The 23973-nt window shown below is 50.4% G+C and overlaps 1 protein-coding gene across 3 annotated transcripts in view; it reads right to left on the bottom strand.

Moving 5' to 3' along the window:
- GAD1 (glutamate decarboxylase 1) overlaps positions 1–23973 on the bottom strand; it is a 215150-nt gene that overhangs the window by 174535 nt on the left and 16642 nt on the right. For 2 of the 3 annotated variants that reach the window (XM_085645326.1, XM_085645325.1), the window contains exon 3: positions 1189–1251. The exons of the other annotated variant lie outside the window; for it this stretch is intronic. In XM_085645326.1, coding sequence (XP_085501452.1) covers positions 1189–1251 — 63 coding nt within the window. The remainder of the gene's footprint in view (positions 1–1188; positions 1252–23973) is intronic. 3 annotated transcript variants of the gene reach the window in all.

The raw sequence follows: 23973 nt of genomic DNA on the forward strand, positions 1-23973 counted from the left end.
TGCCACACGGTGCACCCACCTACTTCCACCAACCCTTCTATACATAGCAAGGGGGGAGGGACCTACACAGCCAGCCAGCCACCCACCACCGCATGTGTGTACAAACACCAAGGACAGGAGCAGGATAGCGGTGCAGATTCCTATGCGCCCCTATATGTGTATACGCGGGTAACATGTGCAGGGGGCAGTCTGCCGACCGGAGCGGCTCCGGTTGCTGCACACTCACCACTGGAAATCTGTCCTGGAGACCGAGCCCTGTGCACACGAACCCTAGGGGCAGGGTGTCAGCACAATATACCATATTCTTCAGTCACACACACTCCACCCTCCTCCAGCCCACCACCACCCATCTGTAAACAGGCAGACGAACCCCTGCGCATGTGATAGACACGAAACATGCATTCTTAATAACTACCAACTACCCCGTAACTGCACACTCCCGCCGGAAAACTGCATAGTAAAGGTTCCTCGGCCATTCCATTCGAGACGAAATCTGGGCCAGCAGCCAGCACTAGGGACACCTGAACCTCGGTATGTGAAAATATTTGACCACGAGCCCCTGAAACAATGTGCCACGGTCACGCCTGTTTTTGTGACACGTTTACATTTAGTCAGAATCCAAACCTGTAGCGCCGTGTCTGAAAAGATAAACACCCCGCCCTGTACGAACCGGAAGACACGAGGGCTGCCAGCTCGCCGCCAACACTTTTAATTTTTATAGAAACGCATCGAAATGGATTGATTAATGAATCTATCGATCAATTAGAACGGGCAGCCGGGTAACGCTATCAGCAAGGCCGAGTTTATTTCAAGTGCATCTTGCGACAAACGTTTATCAATGTAACACGGAAATGCGCATTTTTAATGACGAGCTACTGTAATGTAGATGCGACGACACCCCCTATGCCCTCTACAAGGTATCAATGGTGCGCATCAAAGTAACACATTTTAGGGGCTACAGGGGTTGCGCTTGGCAACACTCACAAACACTGTTAACAAAATTTGTTATTTATTGTGCTACATGTATATTTTGTAGCCGAGCATGCCTCGTGAAATGAATACGCAGTCTGATGTGATGTAGTTTAAAACCATTAGACAGTTCTGGTTGATGTAAATGCTTTAAAAAAAAAAACCTCAGGCCGATGACAACTACCTAGAATTATAAAAATGAGGCACCGCTTGACTTACCACATATCTTCAGTCCAAGTTTTTTGGTGCATCCGTGAGCAACGTCACACCAGGTGTCATAAGCTACAAAATAACAGAAACAGGTTTACTAAAACGCCTTCAGTGGACGTTTATTTCACCTGCGCACGTTACCAAAGCCACTCTGCGTTCCACTTCCCGTCACAGCTGAACCCATGCCATTACTGACAGGTACGTCCACATAGATAAACTTCCAGATTTCATCTGCTGACGTAATTAATATAGTTCTGCATTCCAACTTTCTAAGAAGCTAAATCAACCAACATGAGATGCTCGAAGCAACCTCCACACAGCCAGATTCACCCCGCACTTGATCTGCTTCCACAGCCACGCCCTCCTCACTGTCCGCATCCTCACATGAGTGTCTAGCAAGGGTGCCAGGGCCCTAACTTGAATCAACCTCTGGTTTCATAGCAGTAACAGTATGACCGAGGCGCATTAGACCCTCTCACACCCTGGTCCTTGGAGCCACTGCACCTGCTGCACTATTAATAGACACATCCCTGCCTCGCAAAGGTAATCCCCACACATCCCATGTGCTCTCGGCACACTAACCCAGGCAGCTTACAGGCTACGACCACACTACATTTCACCTCCTGTCACAGCTACGCCTATTCATTGTGTCTGCTCCCTCAACTAATCCCACACTAAATGTCACCTGGTAACTGAGCTATAACCACACTACATTTTATCTCCTGTCAAGGCCAGGCACACATATTTCATCTGCTCCCTCGGCTAACTCCACACTAAATGTCACCTGCTCACAAAACTACAACCATGCTACATTTCATCTTTCCCGAAACTAAACTCATAGTGCATTTCCCACCATTCACACAGCAGAAGCCACACTAAGTTTGACCTCCTCACAGACAAAACCCAGAACATATTTCACAGGCTCATGCAGCTAAAACCACACAATCTACCTGCTTGTAATGCTAACCACACACCACATTTACCCCACATACACCTAACCCAAACAGGGCTAGATGTGGTCGAATTCACTTGCTCACCCAGCAGAAAACAATACACTTAATATGACTAAATCAACTCCACATTACACTTGTCTACATAAGAGCCACATTTCGCCATCTGTTCAAATGACCAACCCAGCACCTTAACCCGCTAGATTGAACAGCTCATGCTTAATCTCCAATAGCCCATTCCCAGGAAAACTGAATGAAATGGCCCCTTCACTTCATTCTTGGATTTCAAAGAAGAAAACACTCTACTATCTTACCACCAAGAACTCTTTTAACCAGAAACGCGTCCCAATATCCATCTGACAAGAAGATGACGCGAACAGAGATGGAAAGACTGCACTGCTGCTGCTGGATCTGTCTGCTACCTGGGGCGCCGCTGCACGCTATGACTGAGGATAGAGGTACTCAGCATCCGTTGATGCATCCCAGACAGGACCTCCTCCTGCATATCTTTATATTGCTACCTCCATTTATGTCAGCTCCTTTCGGCACTGACTGGCGTACCCCTCAAGAGTACCACTTCTCTTCACCCTATACCTCTGCTGGCTACTGGACCTCCACAAATCCTTCAAACAAACCTACCGCAGTTATGCTGGCGAAGAACAAATCAAGTTACAACTGAATCCCCAAAGGATCTATATTCCTCTGTACGTGATTACTGACTGCAGTAGATGATCAAAACTAAGAGCCCAAACGGGATGACTACCACCTTGCTTCCACTGTGTGGTTTATGGAACTCAACCCACCACCATCCACACTGACTGATGTAAGAAATCTGGGAGTGATCATGGATTCCAGCCTTCCCATTGTCCCCAAAGTGAACCAAGTAACAATAACCGCTCTCATTCCATGCAAAAGCTTGCATTCATCTTGCTTTATTTAAATTTACATGAGAAAAGATAGGCTGCAAGCATCTTTGTCATGTTTCACCCGAACTATTAAATGGTCTTTATATTGGGATGTTGCTCTTCTGCCACTGAAAACTAAAAAGAATCCAGAATGCAGCGGCAAGATAGCTCCTACACCTTCACCCATGGGAATGTATCACACCAATGCTAGAAGTGCATCACTGGTTGCCTACAACCAAACATTCTGACTTCAACACACTCTGCATTGTCTACACAGCCACCCACAGCGAGGGCCCACGCTTGAACTAATGCTGCAAAATTACTTGTACTACAAAGCCCTTCACTCTAGACTGGTGCCTCGTCTGCTCGCCCCCACTACAAGAAGAAACACATTGGTGCATTCTCACTCTTTGTACAGGCAGCAAAATTATGGATTTCCCTCTTTGCTAAAGCAAGAACTAGCTGTGATCACTTGGAATTTAGAAAATGAGATGCCGACCTGGCTATTTCCAAACAGATGATGTAGGATCATGTCAAACAGCAAATGGAGTCAGTCGCTCACACAAGGAAAGTATGACCATCAGACTCCAGACCACACCAAACCCAAGAACTAGAATATGTTCCCCAACAGGACTCTGGCGTGATGGCATGCACCTATCTCTCACTCTAGTGCATGCCACTCTACACATAAGTCAAGCTACCCAATCATAATGGCATGAGAAATTCAATCCACTACTCATCACACTCAACAACAAAACACTCCCCACATAGACCAGACTCACAACCTGTGCCATTCAAATCAGACTCATCAATAATATACAGCTCTAGTGTCCTATCCCACAGTCCTCCTTGCTTCACAATATGCTCAAAACAGCAACATAGAAGAAGGTAAAAGCACCACTCTGGCATCACGCTGACACCAAAACACTTCCCACACAGGCCACAATGAAACACATATACCTTCTAATGAAGCACAATCTGGAGAGTAGATTACCACTCATCCACTAATACATTTTGGAGTCTTGTTAGGGGTGTAAAATGTGTATAAATGCAACTACATTGCATATATAAATATGTACATAAAGTCAGCTGCTCAGATTATTAAACCCATATTGCATGAATACCACCAGAGGGTGGGTAGTAGCGCGTTACAATAAAGAAACACATCAATAAACATATTTTATGCGAACAAAAGGATAAACCCACACATTTGAAATGCTCATACAACCAAATCCAGAATGCAAATCACCTGCTCACACAGTTAACACCACATTAAACACCACTGGCTAGCGGAACTAAACCTGCATTATATTTCACTTGCTCAAGCAGCTAAACCTATCATACATTTCACCTACCCAAACAACTGACCCATGGTGACATTTCACCTGCTCACATGAATAAACCCCTATTCGTTTTCACCTGCTCATTCAGCTAGACCCACAGTGCACTTCAGCTGCTGTCACGATTAACCCTATCCCAAAAGACATTTTACCTGCACTTAATTCCACACCCACACTCAATTTCTCCTGCGCAAACACTTGAATCCACACTACATTTCACCTGCTGGAAAAGCTAGACTTAATTGCATTCTGGGCTCCACCTGCTCTCACAACTAATCCCATGCTAATTTAAACCGTCTCACACTGCAAAATTCACACACTACTAAATAAACCTGCTCAACCATCAAAATCCATCCTACATTTCATTTTCTCTTACAGTCAAACCTAAACTACTACGACACTTCACATACCCAGACAGGTAAATTACAATGGTTTTCACCTGCTACTGAGCAAAACCCATAGAACACTTCACCTGATCGCATGACCAAATAAATGGTATGTTTCATAACCCCACAAAACCAATCCCTCAGTACAATGCATCACTCACAAGGGTAAAGTCATACTACACCAATAAACCCCCCCACACACACATTTCACCTGTGCCCACAATGTAATTGCATACTTCACGACACCTGGTCACACAGCTAGACTTCCCAATCTATTTAATCTGCTCACACATGCAGAAACCCTCTACATTTCACATGTTCACACAACCACACCTCAACTACCTTTCCCCTACTCACAGTGAAATGTAACCCGACATTGAATTTCACCCTCTGACAAGGTTTAGGGCCAAACTACCTTTCAGCTACTTTAACAACTTAACCCAACTCTATGCCACATTCCATCTGTTAGCCTAGCAATCTCCACACTACATTAAATCAATAAAAGTGGGTACAGATAAACCTGCACTCCATTTCACTTAACAACCACCCTCACACTACATTTCACCCCCTTAACCAGCCAGCTCCACAGTACATGTCACCTGCTCACAAATAAAATCCCACACCAAACTTTGCCTGCTCACACGGACAAACCCACAGCAGATTCCACCAGCTTACCCAGCCAAACCCTCAGGAGATGCCACCTGCTTACCCAGCAAAACCCTCCTACATTTCACCTACTCAAAGACATCTACACTACATTTACATGCTTCCCAGCCATCCAATTTTACATTCCCCCCTCCTCACACATGTACACCCACAGTACATTCTAGTTGTTTATCTAGCCAACCCACCGCTACATCCCATCTGCTCACACAGTTAAACCCACACTACAGTACACTTGCTCACAGAGCTACATTCCACCCGCTCACACACCTGAACTAACACTACATTCCATCACTTCATGCAACTGAACCCACACTACTGTACACCCGCTCACACAGCGAAAATGCACAATTCACTCCACGTGCTTGCTCAGCAAACTCCACACTGCATTTTGCCTGGTCATACGGGTACTACATTGAACCTGCCCGCCAATCCAATCAAACAATATATTCCACTTGCATACGCAGCTACACTCACATGACATTCCACCGGCTCACACAGCTAGACCAAACACATTCAACCCATGCACACAGCTAGGCCCACACATTCCACTCCTCACACAAATGGACCTACACCATATTCCACCCACCCATAAAGCTGAACCCACACTGCATTCCATCTGTTCACACAACTATAGCCCACAACATGCCTGCCAGCTATCAACAGGACTACAGCCACACTTGGCACACTACATTTCACCCGCTGATGCATCTGAACCAACATTGCATTCCATCTGCTCACACAACTAGCCACTACTATATTCCACTTGTTCAGTTACACCCATACGTGTTAGCTACCCACATAACTATAACCACACATTTCACTGGCTTACACAGCTAAGCCCATTCCAGCCATACATAAGCCGCCCTCAAGTGGTGAAGAAGTGCGCAAGGGAGGAAACGACCTGAGCAACACAGGCAGAGCCATGCGTGCCATTCCAATGCAAGAGCAACCATGCTTGCCTTAACCACATATATGCCTTAACCACACATATGCGTCGTTAAGGCAATGCACGATCTAGATACTGGAATGGGCGGGCACAGGACGAGGAAGGACCGAGAGAGGACATGGTGAGGTAAGTGGGGCTGGGTTGGGGGGCCGTTTTTAAGGGTTGGGGTAGTTTGTAGGGCTTGGGGTCAGGGTAGTTTTGAGGGCTGAAGGAGGTTAGAGTAGTTTTTAGGGCTCAGGGGAAGTTGGGGTAGTTTTTAGGGTTCAGTCTGAGGTTGGGTTACTTTTTAGGGCTGGGGGGGTTGGAGTAGTCTTTAGGGCTTGGTGGGGGGGGGGTCGGTCGGTTCATTTTTAAGGTTCAGGGGCTCAGGGTCATTTTTAGAGCTCAGGGTGGGGTTGTGCTCGTTTTTAGGCCTCGGGGAAGTTCGGGATAGTTGGTAGGGCTTCGGGGGTCGGGGTAGTTTTTAGGGCTCAGGGGGATCGGACAGGTTTCTAGAGCACAGTGGGGGTCAGGTTAGTTTTAAGGGCTAGGGTGGTGTCGGGACACTGTTTAGAGCAGAGGTGGGGTCTGGGTAGCTGTTATGGCTAAGGGCAGGTGGCATAGGGTGTGATCTTTGCCACACATCCCTATACCAGTCAATCCTTCACCACAAAATTGCATGGCAAAAGCATGCGTGGTAATCGAATGCGTTGTTCAGAGACACAATTGTGGTTTAGGTAGCGTAGCAGAGGCACGCCTGGTTTAGCCATGCGGGCCTCTGTCATACAAGCGCGCAAGGGTCTCATGCGCAGTGGTTGGGTCGTGTGATCAGATTTCTAACCTCCAGCCCCCTCCTCTGACTAATTTAGCAATGACGGCGTCATCATCACCAGTGAGCGTCACCGGGGACCCGAGCGTGTAATAATTCCTGGCAGCGCTCCAACAAGGAGGCTTCTCAAAATAAACTGGCATGAAATGGGGTTGTAGGAGAGTTCAGGAATTAATTGGGTGAAAAATGGTTTTTGACGTGAGGAGGCTCGATCTGCATGGCTGGGCTGGGAAGAGGCGCGCGCTTCACGGGCATATTAGTGTCCCCCTCCCCCTCTCGCGCTCTTACTCTGTATTCCCCTTTCCATCTAACAAACCCCTCCCCCCAACTTCCCGGATTCGCACCTCCCTTATCTAATCAAATGCACTCTTTTATAGAGTCGACTTGAATTACTTAACGCTGGTTCCTTTGACCTGAAAGATATCTGGTGTGATGCCATCTCAGAGCAAGTCAGCTTATTCACACATGGTTTAATGACTTCAAATTTAAAGGCAATAACAAAAAAGAATCGAAGGAAATTCTATATAAAGTTTCCGGACGTATTTGATATACATATACTTCTGTACTTGCATACCATTAATTCAAGTGTGTGTCTCTCCTCAGCTAGACTTATTATGTAATGTAGCGTTCAGAGCACACATACATACATGTGATGTATAATACTGTTAAAAATAAGGATGTACAGTGGTCAGGTGTGTAGACATTTTATCACAAATGTTAGCACCGTGTGTGAGAGATAGATGTGTGGAGTGGTGAACGAGTCAACGAAAGAGCTGGAAGGGGGGACAAGAAAGGTAAAGCAATAGGGGAGGGGCCCAGAGAGAAGGGGCGAGGGGGCGTGAGGGAGAGAAAATGGAGGGGCAAGGACAAGGGAGAGAGACTGCAACGTCGAAACCACCAGGACACCGAAAAGGAGAAAAGAGAGGGAAAAAGAGAGAAAGAGATGAAAGAGTGATAGCATAGTTTAGAAGAAGGGTGAGAAGAGAGGTAAGAGAAGAAGTGAGGGAAAATGGCGAGAGTAAATGTTGCAAAGATACCACGCTTCGTGCTGCCAGTTTGGCGTGACATTGGGATGAGTGTGTGCGTTCAGGTGCGAGGGTGCGGCACACTTGAGGTCTGGCGGTGCCCTCTGGGGAAACTGCATATTCTATAAGCTTCGGTTTAACCTGCCACTTATACTTAGCACGTGTGTACACCCGTGCTAGTGTGCGCGTGAGCGTGACAATTCCGTTTCCTTCTACCTCCATCGCCCCCAAACCCCTTGTTTGCGTTTTACTACGAGTCAGGAAGTGGGGCTCCGGAACCTTGGTGTCAGAGTGTGGTACTTGAACCGGTGGGGCAGAAGATCACATGTGCAGGTCTGGCGGGCGGGTGGCGCCGCTCTGGTGTGCGTTGTACATAGTATTGTATTGTTGTGCTAAAAGCATCGAAACTGGAAGCTCGCTTCAGAAGGTCTCCGCTGCTCACACGTTAAAGAGAGCCACATGGGGCACACGTCATCACCAGTATCACCCACAGTGAACAGAGCTTCTCGTAGGCACCCCCTGTCATAGGCTCCAATGTGTGGCATGTCTGTTTGTAGAACCGGGGAGCTGTGCCACACTGCCCCTAGCTACATGGCCTATCATCCCTGAGGCCTTATGCACCAACCCCACATCCAGCCGCCTCCATTCCCGTCACCCCACCCCTGAAGATATAAACTTTGCACAATTCTTTGGTTGAGGGGTCGCCCACCCATCCGTATTTTGTTACAAACATTAAAAGACAAATACATTATTTTTACTATTTCACACACGTGAACCCTTAACATTTGCAGCGTTATTTACACATGTTGATGCATACCGAACCTTAACAGAGACGCTAGACATCAATTTACTACCACTGTCTAGACATGTTCCTGCGTATCCCAATTTATGTTCTTAAGTGAGATCATGAATGGTTCCTGTGATGTCTCCCGGTCCAGGCCCAGCCTTTCTGCCCAATGGCCTATGGTGGGTCCATCCTTTGGGGAGGACCGCACTCATCCCCTCTCGGGGGTGCACCTGTGCAAGGGGCCGTTCTGCCCTCTAGGACACCTACCTCAGGCTCCCCTTACACCTATCACTTCTCCCCCTCCAAGGGCCAGTGATAGTCCCATGCTCATTGGGGTGGCCCGAAGAATCAGATACCAGCGATCACTTGCAATCCCCACACCCCTGGATCCTCCATTCGACTTCCTGCCCGCACCCCTTGAGAGGGGCCGTTGACCCAGCTGTTGAGTAAAATGGAAGAAAAGGTAGTACCTAAATCACCCCCCAATCAACCTCACACGCAAGGTCACATGACAAAATATGACAGTAGCACTCACCCAGAAGAAAACAGGTCAGTTAACAACAAGACAAGTGTAATGTAGTGCCGCTGGACCTGGGCACTAGCTGGATGGGCACTCTGGGGTAGGTACCGTGGCCTATATTAATAAATACACAGAGCCAGTGATTGTAGGTGTAATGGCTACCGCGCACACGCGTCCAGTGATGTCAGGTGCGCGGTAGGTGTTTTTATTAATTAACAGTCACGTGACAGGGACCATACTATACGGTCCGGTCACAATGGGGTTGCACCTGGAGACTCCCCCATGAGAAGATGCTAATGGGGCGCCCTCACAGTCGCCGCGGTTTCGTCACCACTACGACATAACATTCCTCCCAAAAACAGAACTATTACTCCAGAGGCAGTCCAGGAAGCTTTGCCACAACCTTTCCTTCTGGATGAATAAAAAGAACAATCTTACGTGAAATAGTCTCTCAGCTTCTTGTTGGGCTCAGGATTGCGTCGGAGCTGATACTGGGACCTTCCCCGCCCCCAGTACTCGACTCCAGCATCCTTGCTCGATAGTGGGGGCAAGGATTCTTCGGAGCTTTCGGGCATTTTATCATGTCCTGCTACCCCGGTGTCATTGTCCACTGATAGGCGGGTGACCATCCCAGGTGTTTGGGGCGACGCTTCTTCCACGCCCTCCACTGTTCCAGAGAGGATCAGAGGGTGGATCGGGACCGGGGTTCGGCGCTCCATTCCCTGGTCCGACGCAGGGGTCTCTGCAAGATGACACTTCTTGAAGTGGGAGATGTTCCTTGTTACAATTTCCCCGCCCCTTCGAGCCATTATTCGCGTACCTTGTACTCTAATGACAGTCCAGGGGCGCCTTTCATACGGAAGATGGAACTTGCTCTTAGTCGAACAGTTCTTGAGCAGCACCTTATCTCCTTGCTGCAGATACACCTGACGAGCACCACGGCGCTGACTGACCTGCTCGTGCACCCGGCGCCTTTGCTCATCAATCCGGTAATCATCAGGGCTTTCCGGGAACCATTGGGGATGATGAAGAATTGAGTCCGTGACCCCTCGGCCCATTGACAGATGTCCGGGAGCCAGACCAGTTGTGGTGTGAGGAGTTTGGCGGTAATTTCTCAGGAATGTAAAGAGGGCTAGCTCCAAGGGCTGGTGACGTTCATGTGCTATGCGGATGACCTTGTGTAAGGTCCGCATAAATCTCTCTACCTCCCCATTGGCTTGAGGCCAGCGAGGGGTAATCCTCCGATGCTTGATGCCCAGCGAGGCTAAGTATGTTGCGATCTCCTGGCTTTGAAATGGCGGCCCATTGTCAGTCTTGGGTTCTTTAAAGATGCCATGCGTTGCTATGACCTTTTCCAACTTCGGGATTATCTCAGCGGTACTTAAGGTGTTCACAATCTCAATCTCTGGATACTTGGAGTAGTGTGTCTTCTATCCGGTAGGCTTCCGAAGTCAAGACTAACGCATAGCCATGGTCGAGAGGGCCGGGGTTCTGTGATCACAGGAGCAGGCTTGGGGCTTCCCCCGGTTACCTGACACCACTGGCATTCCCGGACAGCGGCCTCTACCAGTTCGTCCATTAAGGGGAACCACACTTTAGTTTTCAGACGCAACTTGGTCTTGACAATTCCTTGATGTCCACTATGTGAAAGCTGAATGACTCTGTTGGTCAAAGAGGAAGGAATTACCAGCCCGTGCCTTCTCATGAGACAGCCTGTATTGTCCTCGGCCAATTCTTCACGAATGTGATATAAACTCTCCAGTATCCTGCGAGCTTCCTCTGTAAGTATCTTCCATTCTTCTCTGGATTTGTGCCAGTTGCCATGTTTCACCACCTGTTTTACTCTTTGCAGGCACTCATCCTTGTCAGTTTCATGCTTTAGATCATTCATGGAGAGAGGAATGGGACAGGATCTTTCCGTGACGCATTGGACATATTCATCCGTGTCTGCAGCATCCTCTTCCTCTTGAGCTGTTGCACTCCTCGGATGGCGTGAAAAGTAATCTGCGGGATTGCAGCTCCCTGGTTGGTATTCAATCCAACAGTTGTAGTTCTGCAGCTGCAGCATCCATTTTTCTATCCACAGCAGTGGTTTTGAGGAAGTGCTGGAGAACAGAGACAGAAGGGGTTTGTGGTCGGAGGCTACCACAAATGGTTTGCCGTAAACATAAACATGGAAGTGGCGACATCCCCAGTGGTTCTTGATGGCCTCCTTCTCAATCTGGGCGTACCGCTGCTCTGTGTCAGTGGGGGAGTGGCTGGCGAAGGCCACCGGGGCACAGTCTTCTTCCACCGTGTGGCGCTGCATAAGTACTGCGCCCAGTCCCTTTGGACCGGCCTCAACTGCAACCAGTGTGAGCTTCTGTGGGTCAAAGAACACCAGAGTTGTGGCAGCAGATAGGGCATCTTTGATGTCTTGGAATGCCTTCACTTGTGGTTCTCCCCATGTCCAGCGGACCGAGTCCTTGGTGAGATACCTCAGGGGCTGAGTGAGGGTGGTGAGGTCTTTGATGAAGCGCCCGCAGTAATTCACCATGCCCAGGAAGCTGCGGACTTCTGTGACATTGACTGGGCTGGTGCATTCTTGATGTCTCTGACCTTGTCAGGGTCCGGGTTCAGCCCCTCAGCCGGGAAGGTATAACCGAAGAACTGTAGTTCATTATTGAGAAATTTGCATTTTTCTCTGTGCAGCGTCAGTCCGGCATCTTTGATTCTTTGTAGAACTTACACCAGGCGGGAATGGAGCTCAGGGATTGACTTGGCATGCACCATGATGTCATCACTCACGTTGATGACTCCAGGAATGTCCATGATTAGCTCATGGATCACGTTCTGGAATACTTCGGCCGCACTTGATATCCTGAAGCTCAAACGGGTGTATCTGCGAAGACCGACATGAGTGGAGAAGGTCGTAATGTTTCTTGACGCCTGATCAAGGACTAGTTGGTGGTACCCTGATCGAAGGTCGAGCTTCGAGAACCAGCACGCCCCGGCCATTTCTCCCATCAAATCATCAATAGTCGGGGTGATGTGTCGCTCTCGTTTGATGGCTGCATTCGGCAATCTCATGTCGACACATATCCTCACAGCTCCTGGTTGCTTCTGTTTTCGGGCTACGACAATTGGAGAAACCCACAGCGTGGGACCAGACACCTTCTCAATTATGCCCGTCTGCTCCAGCTTGAGCAGCTCTTGCTCCACCAACGGCCGCAGATGAGAAAAACCACTCGTCGGTGTCATAAGGCTACGGGTTGCACGGTCTTGTCAATATGCGGATGTATTTCCTTTCCTTTGTATTTACCGATGCCCTTAAAGACTGATGCGAACTCCGTGAGTATGTGCTGGATTAACTCTTGATGGATCCCAAATGCAAATGACATGATGCCAAGATCCTCTGCCGCTCGGCATCCCAGGAGCATGCTTTGCCCATCCTTGGTGACGTACACCATGGTGCTGACTGACTTGTCTTCATGGGTGACGGTGGTCTCAAATTTTCCTTTAATTTCCAGTGGCTTATCCTGTCCATACATGAAAACCGTGATTTTGGTGGGCTGTAGAGTGGGTGCCGAGTGCATAGATCTGTAGAGAGTGGCTGCCATTATGTTAATGGTGGCTCCGGTGTCCACGACAGCCGTGACATCCTGTGCTCCCACCTGAATATGGCATTGGGGCAGACGCCAGCCCCTGCTCGACACAGCTCCAATCATGTGTACCTTGTGAACCGCCTTTTCTTCCTCGTCATCGTCGTCCATGTCACTCGACTCACCACCTCCCTCGGGTACCGTATTAACTGCTTGCTTGGGCTTTCGGTATTGCTTGGAATGACATACCTTTTCAAAATGGTTGAATCGGCCGCAGCCTGTGCATTTCTTGCCCTTTGCTGGACAATCAGCTGCTTTGTGAGGTGGGCCACCACAGTACCCGCAGTATCGTTGACCCCCTTGTGGGCCACTGGTGAACGTTTTTTTGTTACGACGGTCCACCGGCTTTGTCGTGACCACATTTACCAGTTCCGCTTTGACGTGTGACTGCAGTTCCGCCTCCATGTGCACTGCCCTGGCCTTGGACAGCTCTTTTGTGCGTCCCAGAGTTAAGATGTCTGCTAATGGCTTGCCCGACTCTTCTAATATTCTTTCGCGAAGCTAAGCCGAGGCACACCCTCAGATAATTTGCCCCCTGATCTCTTCCGTCTCATCTCTAAACCCACACGTGTATGCCAGGAGCTTGAGCCTGCCGTGGAACATGTCAAGCGATTCTTCTGGTAGCTGTCTAGCTTGATGAAAGATGAAGCGCTCGTAGTCCTAGTTGGCCATGGGCTCAAAATGGCCCGTGAGCGCATTGATGAGGGTATTGTGAGTCTTGGGCGATGCCTCTACAAGAGTCTTCGTAATGCGGTGAATATCCTTCCCTGCTAGATGAAGTAACATGGCCTTCTTCTGGTCTTTGTGTACCTTCGTTGCTTCAAAGAATATGATGAGGCGTTCCACCCATTCTTTCCACCTGGATGCCTAGGCAGAGGGGGGTCCCTCCACTGCAAACGGCTCAATTGGGGGAATAGTAAACATGGTGACTCCTTCTTAGGGCAGTATGATGTGGTGGTGTGATGCTATGCCGTATAACACTGTCCTTTCCTGAATGAGGGGTGGATAAGGCAGAGAGTGTCACTACCGGCACAGATTCTGCCACTGTCCACAAACCAATTATTCCCCCGCAGCACTTGCCAGCAGATCAGGCTGGTTGCACACACCCTGTGCCACTAATGCTTGTGCCTGTGTCAATTTCGAGCTGGCTGCCGCCCTGCAGCACTGTCAGGCACCACTGTCCATGTGCCACTGATTTTGTTGCTACCGGCAGCCTCCCTGCAGCACTTGCAGGCACCACTGGGGCCACTGGGGGTAGCACCGCGTGTGTAAACGCTGTCACGCGGTCGTCTAAGCCTCTGCTCTCTGTTCGTGGCCTTTGCAGATGCGTGTGGCCCTCCACACTCCGCGGGCCTGGAGCTCAACAGCAGCGCCTGCGGGGACACAGAGATGGACAAATCCAACGCAGCGCTTGGAGCACAGCCCACGCCCCAGCAGCAGAAACGCATCACACCTGTCATGCGGTGTGGATTCCTCCCACGTCGGGCTGCAGCAGCCGGATGCAAGGGTACGAGCACCGCGGGGCATCCTCCAACCTTGCGCGGCCACCCCCGTACAGGAACGCAACGAGAACAATCCCATCCTCATCGCCAGTGTAATGTAGTGCAGCTGGACCTGGGCACTAGCTGGATGGGCACTCTGGGGTAGGTAGTAGGTACAGTGGCCTATATTAATAAATACACGGAGCCAGTGATTGTAGGTGTAATTGCTACCGTGCACACGCGTCCAGTGACGTCAGGTGCGCGGTTGGCATTTTTATTAATTAACTGTCACGTGACCGGGACCAAACCATACAGTCCGGTCACGATGGGGTTGCACCTGGAGACTCCCCCATGAGAATATGCTAATGGGTAGCCATCACAGTCGCTGCGACATAACAACAAGCAAGCCACAACACTTCCACTAACAAAACAGCTTAAACCTATTTGCTCTGGGGCTGGTAGGCGGGACAAAGAAGATGCCGCTGGCACGGTGCGGTGGGAGCAGTGGGAGCAATGTCCTTGCGAGACGGCAGCCAAGAACGAAAAGTCTCGACCACCACCTTGCGCTCCCGTTTATGGGCGGGGCTTTGTGGTCCAATCAGATGCATGCCCCGGAAGCACACCGGGTGCCTCCGGGTCACAGTCCCACCAGCGTTCAATCACTGCCCGTATTGTTTTTTATTTTATTTTTTTATTTTTTATTAAAACCTTTATTTAGCACTGTGTACAAGACAAATACGGGCCTACAACCATCCGGCCGGCCTCGACACTTCTGAAGCTTGATAGCAAAGTATACGTCCACTCGGTGGCACGGCAGCACATAAAAGCATACGACCTATGTTACAATAAATCCACGTGCACCGAGTGGCAGGAGACAGTAAGGTTAATTTAAAAAATTTTTATGTAAGGAGATACAGAAGCTAGAACGGATCAGTGTACAGAACAGACGATCATATGATAAATGGGTAACAGCCAACAGGAGAGTCAACTAACAGTGAACACATCTAAAATGGCGGCACGAAACTATAATACCAGGATATAGATACGCAGCGAAGTGTGCCTCCCAGCCGCTACCCTCCTAACACCAGTCCCCCCCACTGACCCTAGAAAAAGACGTAAGAAAAGGACGGAAAAAAGAAAAAGAAGGCCCATAGAAACAAAAAACGTACCGAAGAAGACCCCCCACCCTACACGCATGCCGAGGCTATGGCCTACCCCCCCCCCCTAGCTACGTGTCTGTCGCCCCATAGGAACCCGAAATGTAGAATTAAGGAAAGAAGAAAGGAAAAAGGACCATAAAATCACGGTTGAACCCAGGGAGAAAAAGAAGAGTGCACTACCCTACTACTCCCAGGAAAAGGAAAAGGAAAAGCGAGGAGGAGCCCACCCCACTGCCGAACTCCCGGACTCCCGCGCCGCCCATACATCCTGCGCCATGTACAGCACAGTATCAAAAGACCCACGTAAACCCGGTGGTCCCGAATCAATACCACCCAGCACTTCAGCACTTCACAAGTCCTCCCCCCGGCAGAAGAAGGAAACAGGAGGCGAAATCACAGCGACATGCAGCAAAAAACAGGTCATTAAAAACTACTCAGCCAATATTGCAAAACGTGTATCAGTCCAGGTCCCCGTCCGCCGATCCAACCAAAGCGACAACGAGCATGCCACCACCCCTGTCCGGACCGGCAGATGTGGTTCAGGCCCGTCCATTGCTGCGAGTCACCTTCAGCCAGGACAAAGAGACAAGATGGCCGCTCTCGAGGAAAGGGGACAATGAAGACGTATCGTACCGCAGGGTCCCAAACGCAGCAGTAACATGCCATAGAAGCTCCAGCGATAGGTGCATTCAGGGTAACATCTGGCAAGGGAAGTGAAAGGCTAGGTCTCAACAGGTAGTTCGTAGGCAGAGTCACAGCGTTCAAAGTGAAGGGTGTCCCTACAACTGTATCCGTGTCGATGGGTTGACGCGTTACATTGTAGCCAGGAGGACTCCGCGCCACCGTCCCTCCGCTCTGCAACATTGTTTCACCTCCAGGAGAAAACATGGGCGGCGGGGGATCCTCCAGCCGGGAACGTCCCGTTGCAAACAGTGCCTCATCGAGTCTCCGGGTCAGCGCCTGGCAAGTACTCTGCATTGCCACTTTTAACGCCACGAGGGCGGCCAATACATCCCCACAGGTCGGGTCTCTCTGTACCAAGCATCGGGCCGCACTATCCCTCTGCTCCTCCGATGCGGCAATCAGCTCCGGGGCACATGGGCGCGCAGACACTGCGAGTCCAGGGTCAGCCGGCGTCTCAGCAAGAAGAGCAGGCGCCATTGTCATCTCCACTGCAGGCAATTAGTGGCGGGACAAAAGTGACTATGTATACCGGAGATCCGAGGATGTAGACACCGGAAAAGCTTCGTGCTCCACTCGGGAACTGCACAGGGCGAGAGCGCCCCACGGTTGCCGTGAGGACCGGCCGTTCGCCGCAGGAAGACACTTCAAAATGGAGTCCGCTCGCTTTTCTTCAGGGTGGCGGAGGAGAGCTAGTATTAGGGGGCTCCAACGTCGTCCACACCACTGCCAGCGCGAGGGGGAGTCCGACCCGGACGTAAGGGTCCGACTCCAGTCGCACAGCCAGCGTTTTCACCCCCGCGACCACCCGCAGTATTCCAGCTCAGCACCCCGTCCACATCCCTCGGCGTCCAGCGGCGGCCATCTACGCAGGGACCAGGGGGAGCGCCGGAGGTCGAAGCAAACACCAAGTCTGCTACCAAACCCGCCGACAAAGGTGTCAGGAGAACGCCAGTCACTTCAGTGCCGGTAATCCGCGGCGGTAGAGCGGCGCAGGTCAGGAGAATTGATCAGGATTAACAAAGGAAGCCAGACGGTCCACGGAGCCGGGAGCTCAAGCGTCCGTCCCGTCGGCCATCTTGGCTCCTCCCCCTACTGCCTGTATTGTTGAAGGGGCAGCAGGGCAATGAGCTATTTTGCAGTGACTGCAGGACCCAGAATGATTTAATTGACGGCACTAGCCATCTTAGAAAATGGGGCATGCAAATTCTGCAGACAGTATTATGTGTATTAAGTTTCTTTCTGATTAAGTCTAATCCTGCACTGGAACACATGAAAACATAACTCTGTATTCATTTGCTCTCTCTGAAAACCTGTGTGACAAATTTACTGAAATTTGCCAGGATGATAAAAAGCCAGGCCTGCCCAATAAAATCCAGGATGTTAAGTCAGTCCAAACTTTGATTAAACACAAAATGGACACTCTGGCACATTGGACTAATGCATCCAGTGCATACATCTGAGTTTGGCTCCGTAGTCACAGTTTCAGGTTACAGATCGATTCAACTGTTGATCCTTCAAGTATGCCTCATCAAGGCCTAAGGAAACATAAGTGCCAACCTGATTGAATTCCACTGGCTCCCCAAGATGACCCACACCTTCTTTAAAACCAGCTGCATCGTATTCAAAACATCGCGACTGGCGCCTCTGCCTATTCAGCTAGCAAGTTCACCATCTCATGTGGCTTGTGACACACCCGCAGCCAGGCCACCATCAGACTGGCAACAAAGTGCCAAAAATGTAAGACAAGGTAACAGGCCTTCTCCAATTATGCACCCAGGATCTGTATCAACATTCCTGTATCCATCACGACCGCCCTATCCCTGCTCAAGTTCAGGAAAGAGCTGAAGACACTACATCACGATGAAGAAACATTCTAGTGTCGCTCTTAGGAACCAGCTATCCCTTCAATCACATGTTGATTGTATCTTGGTCTGTGATTCTGTACAGCACACCATTAACTTCCTGATAAATTCACGTTATACAAATATCACAAACATAAAATCATCTGCAATCTATTGTTAGCACCAAGATACTCTCTGGGATGACAGCGTGCTCTACAAAGAGCCTATCATTTTATAAATTGTTCCAGAACAAGGCATCTACCACACAGATGTCTAATGTAGGTCCGGGAGGACCGGATACATGACACATTTTCAAGATAGGAGTGTGCCAAAGATTAACAGAGGATCTCCCCTTCATGGGGGGAGGCGGCGATATGGTGGGGAGCCGGGGTCCAACGCCCCGTCTTTCCAGGTGAGGGCGGTGCAGATTGGCTGCGGCACCTGAGTTCTTCCGGGGCAGGCGTTTGGAAACCCGACCCTATTTAAGCGGCCGCGCCGGGGCAGGCGGGTCTCTGCTTCCTGCCTGCCCCCGAAATAATCTCTAAGGACTCTCCCCACACTGCACGGCCATTTGAACGCAGCAGCCTTGGTGGCCCCACCTCCCTGGGAGCCGCGCAGGTTATCGAGTTTTCCCACTCACCATCCAAAAAATCTAGGGTTTGTCTGGGGTTTTATGATGGAATTGTGCTTTCCTTGGCTGGAGCGAGTTATTATTCGTATTTAGGTTTGGTCATTGATAGGTTTTTACTATAATAAGGTTTTTGCACTCTGGTTGTTTGCTGTAACAGTAATTTGCTATTTTGTTTGACTAACATTTTTTGCTTCCTTCTGTAAATTGTCGTATTTCTGTTGGCGGGTGAGGTCAAGATTGGGGGGAAACTTTAACTCCTTTTTCGCCATCCTGTTTTACCAAATTTGGCATTGGCATTCATGGGCACTTCAAATGGTGCTGCTACCAGGTCGGAAGGAGGCAGCAGGGGCGCAGGAGGTTTCTGGGCGGACGCTGGCATGGTCCTCTACCTAGCAGCCACCCGTGCATGCGCAGGCGGACATAACCTAGCACTGGCCTGCAAAAGTTTATTCGATGACATAGGAGCCCTCCCCATGGGGACGGACCGGAGAGGGTAAGGGGACTTCTCCCATAAGGGGGGCCCCAAAGGGGTAAAAAAAAGGGGCAGAGCCAGTCTTGATCTCACTCCGAATCATCACAGAATAATTTGCTTGGTTACACAGGAACAGACTAGTTGTGCTTAGGTGATTCACATGTATTAGAAGTGATGTTAAGGCTAGGATACCAAAGATGTAACAAAATTGTAAATAATGTGTTTACTGTGTAAAAAGTTATAAAGTGTGGTTTTTAATTATGTTAACAAATACGGCCTGGGGTCTTTCGACCCCTATCCCAAAGAAATACCAAAGCGGTTTTGTTTGCATTTTGTGGCTTGATGTTGTGGTTATGGTAAGTAAGCACTTGCAGGGGCTATCAACGACTCCCTTGCCATATTCGATTTAGATTTGTTGTAAGTAAATGTGTCTTATGTGGATAGCCTGAAAATGTACAATTTGGAGTAAATGCTGCACATAACAAATTCCCCAAAAATAATAATACATAGGACACCCCTTTTACAGAACTGTGGCTCTTATTAGGGTGACACTGAATCCAGTGTCCTTGAAACTGAAGGGGTGTGGGAGGGAGAGGCCTTCAACATATTCTGCGTGGTGACCCAGACACTTTGCATTACGCCACATGAAGGCGAGCAGTAGGGTAACGAAGAGAAACAATGGAATGCTTCTTCTGATTGGAGGATATACGACATGTATGGTATTATTATGTGCTGGATTTCCAATCTCCATTTTCTTTTGTCTCTTGTTACAAATGCCAATAAAAACAATTTTAAAAAAAGTGAAACAATAGAATTGGGGGTTTCACTTAAAATTTCTTTTAGATTCCTAGCCTATCCAAAGAAATGTACAAAGCCACAAATAAAAAGTCAATGAAAGCATGAGAGTAATCGTGCTTTTGACCTGACTGCAGTGCACCTGGCTGGAACTGAAACAAGTTCTGCATAACAACTCATGTAACAGGGGCAGTCCTTGAAAATGGGCGGAGCTTTTAAAGTCCATATCCTGAATACAGCATGTCTCACAGAGACAGCGCAAGAAAGCAGCCTAGGCAAGACCTAAAACATTCTAGGACACAGGCAGATAATTGTTATTAGACGAAAAGCAAAGCAATAGCCCAACAAATCTATCTTAAACTTTCAAGCGACAATAATACCTCAAGTCTTATTGGATATTTTAAACAATGTTACATACAATATTTGAGTACTTGTAAATAGATACCTCCCACTGAACACCTCAAGAGATCAAAATATCTGAAAGAAAACTTTATGTTACATCATTGTATATAACAGAAAATTCCAACATTTAAAAAAAATGTTTTCACCATCCGTGCACAGAGTAGGTAGTTTCAAAAGAGGGTCATTAAGGATCCGTCTAAGATAGTCCCCTCTAGCTGAGACCATCAAATAAACCACTGATTGAACTTAACCGGTGGTCCAAAAATAAATTGTCCTTTTCAACCTTCGCGGAGGACTTCTCCTACTATGTGGTCACATAGTAAAAAAAAATCGTTGCTGTTGGGATTTTTTGTATTTGTGTCCCTCATAGTATCTGCTAGTGAGTCCTATCTCCCGGCCTTCCCTTGTCGAGATGTGACCCTTCACTTTTTAGTTTTAGGCCTAGCTGCCTCCTTCAAATGGGTTTCCCGCCCCCTTATCCAAGGGGATGTCTACGGCTTCATACTAGGGGCTTCCTACTGCTCGTCCCTGGGCCTCCTGCTGCTGCCTGGTTCCTAGAAGTTTCCTGGTGCCTCAGTCACAGGGGGTTTCTGTTGCCTCGTTTCAATGTGCCTCCTGCTTCCTAGTCCTCAGATGTTCGTGCTCCCTCGTCCCCAGGAGTTACTGCTGCCTCGTCCCAAGGGGTTTGTGCTGCCTCGACCCCCTGCTGCCCCATCCCAGGGGAGCTTTGCTCTCTTGTCTCCAAGAATGTCAGGCTGTCTCATTCCAGAGGTCCTTGTGACCTCACACCCAGGTTGTCATGCTACCTAATCTCCTGAGGTGCCAGGGCAACTCGCCAGAGGGCTATAGTGGTCTCATCTCCTAAGTTGCCCTGTTGCCTCTGCCACTGAGGTGTTCTTCTGCCTCATCACAAGCTGGGTGCTACTTCCTTATCTTCAGTGGTGGCCGACAGCTTCATCCTCTGGGGTGCCTTGCTGCCTCGTACTCAGGATGCCCTGCTGCCTCATCCTCAGGGTTCCCTGCTGCCTTGTCCTCAGGGGTGCCCTGCTGCCTAGTACTCAGGGTGCCCTGCTGCCTCGTCATCAGGGTGCCTTGCAGCCTCGTCCTCAGAGCCCTCTGCTTCCTAGTCATCAGGAGTGCCCTGCTGCCTTGTCCTCTGCTGCCTCGTCATCAGGGTGCCTTGCAGTCTCGTCCTCATAGCGTTCTGCTTCCTCGTCGTCAGGAGTGCCCTGCTGCCTCATCTTCGGGGTGCCCTGCTGCCTCGCTCAGGGTTGCCCTGCTGCCTCGTCTTCAGGGTTGCCCTAATGCCTCATCCTCAGGGGTGCCCTGCTGCCTTGTCTTCAGGGGTGCCCTGCTGCCTTGTCTTCAGGGGTGCCCTGCTACCTTGTCTTCAGGGACGCCCTGCTGCCTTGTCTTCAGGGGTGACCTGATGCCTCATTCTCAGGGTGCCCTGCTGCCTCGTCCTCAGTATGCCATGCTCCCTGGTTCTCAGGGTGCCCTGCTGCCTCTTCCTCAGGGCTGCCCTGCTGCCTCGTCCTCAGGGTGCCCTGCTGCCTCATCCTCAGTATGCCATGCTGCCTCGTTCTCGGGGGTGTCCGCCCGCCTCTTCGTCCTCGGGGGTGTCCTGCTACCTCATCCTTGGGGAGTGCCCTCTGCCTCATCCTCATGCGTGCCCTGCTGCCTCGTCCTCAGGATGCCCTGCTGCCTCGTCCTTAGTATGCCATGCTGCTTCATTCTCATGGTGCCCTACTGCCACGTTCTCATGGGTGTCCTGCAGCCTTGTCCTCAGGGATGCCATGCTGTCTTGTGCTTGGGGATACCCTGCTGCATCGTCTTCAGGGGTGCCCTGCTGCCTCGACCTCAGGGGTGCTCTGCTGCCTTGTCATCAGGGTGTCATGCTGCCTAGTCCTCAGCACGCCCTGCTTCCTCCACCACAGAGTGTTCTGCTGCCTCATCCTCAGGGATGTCCTGCAGCCTTGTCCTCTGGAGTGCCCTCTGCCTCATCCTCATGCATGCCCTGCTAGCTCATCCTCATGGGTGCCGTGCTGCCTCATCCATAGGGTGCCATGCTGCCTCATTCTCGGGGTGCTCTGCTGCCTCGTCTTCAGGAGGGCCCTGCTGCCTCATCCTCAGGGATGCCCTACAGCCTCATCCTCAGAGGTGCCTTGCTGTGCTGCCTCGTCCTCGGGGATACTCCGCTGCCTCGACCTCAGGGATGCCCAACTGCCTCGTCCTCATGGGTGCCATGCTGCCACGTACTCAGGGATGCCACGCTGCTTCATCCCCAGGGATGCTCCGCTGCTTCATCCTCAGGGATGCCCTGCTGCCTAGACCTCAGGGATGTCCAATTGCCTCGTCCTCATGTGTGCCGTGCTGCCTCGTCCTCAGGGATGCCTCTCTGCTTTGTCCTCAAGGGTGCCCTGCTGTGCTGCTTCGTCTTCATGGATACCCCGCTGCCTCGACCTCAGGGGTGCTCTGCTGTCTCATCCTCTGGGGTGCCATGCTGCCTTGTCCTCTGGGTGTCCTGCTGCCTCGTCTTCAGGGGTGCCCTGCTGCCTCCTCCTCCGGGTGCCATGCTGCCTCATCCTCAGGGTTCCCTGCTGCCTTGTCCTCAGAGGTGCCCTGCTGCCTCATCCTCAGGGTGCCCTGCTGTCTCGTCCTCAGTATGCCATGCTGCCTCATTCTCAGGGTACCCTGCTGTCTTGTCCTCAGGGTGCCCTGCTGCCTTGTCCTCAGGGTGTCCTTCTGCCTCGTCCTCAGGGTTCCCTGCTGCCTTGTCCTCTGGGGTGCCCTGCTGCCTCGTCCTCAGGGTGCCATGCTGCCTCGTCCTCAGGGTGCCCTGCTGCCTCGTCCTCAGTATGCCATGCTGCCTTGTTCTCAAGGTACCCTGCTGCCTTGTCCTCTGGGTGCCTTGCTGCCTCGTGCTCAGGGTGCCATGCTGCCTCATTCTCAGTGTGCCCTACTTCCTCGTTTTCAGGGGTGTCCTGCAGCCTTGTCTTCAGGGTGGCGTGATGCCTCATCCTCAGGGTGTCCTGCAGCCTTGTCATCAGGGATGCCCTGCTGCCTTGTGCTCGAGGATGCCCTGTTGCCTCGTCCTCAGAGATGTCCTGAAACCTTGTCCTCAGGGTGGCATGCTGTCATCAGGGATACCCTGCTGCCTTGTGCTCTTGGATGCCCTGCTGCCTCGTTCTCAGGGGTGTCCTGCAGCCTTGTCCTCAGGGTGGCGTGCTGCCTCATCCTCAGGGTGTCCTGCAGCCTTGTCATCAGGGATGCTCTGCTGCCTTGTGCTCGGGGATGCCCTGTTGCCTCGTCCTCAGGGATGTCCTGCAGCCTTGTCCTCAGGGTGGCATGCTG

Source organism: Triturus cristatus, chromosome 3_1, assembly GCF_964204655.1.
Source record: "Triturus cristatus chromosome 3_1, aTriCri1.1, whole genome shotgun sequence".
Taxonomy (NCBI): domain Eukaryota; kingdom Metazoa; phylum Chordata; class Amphibia; order Caudata; family Salamandridae; genus Triturus; species Triturus cristatus.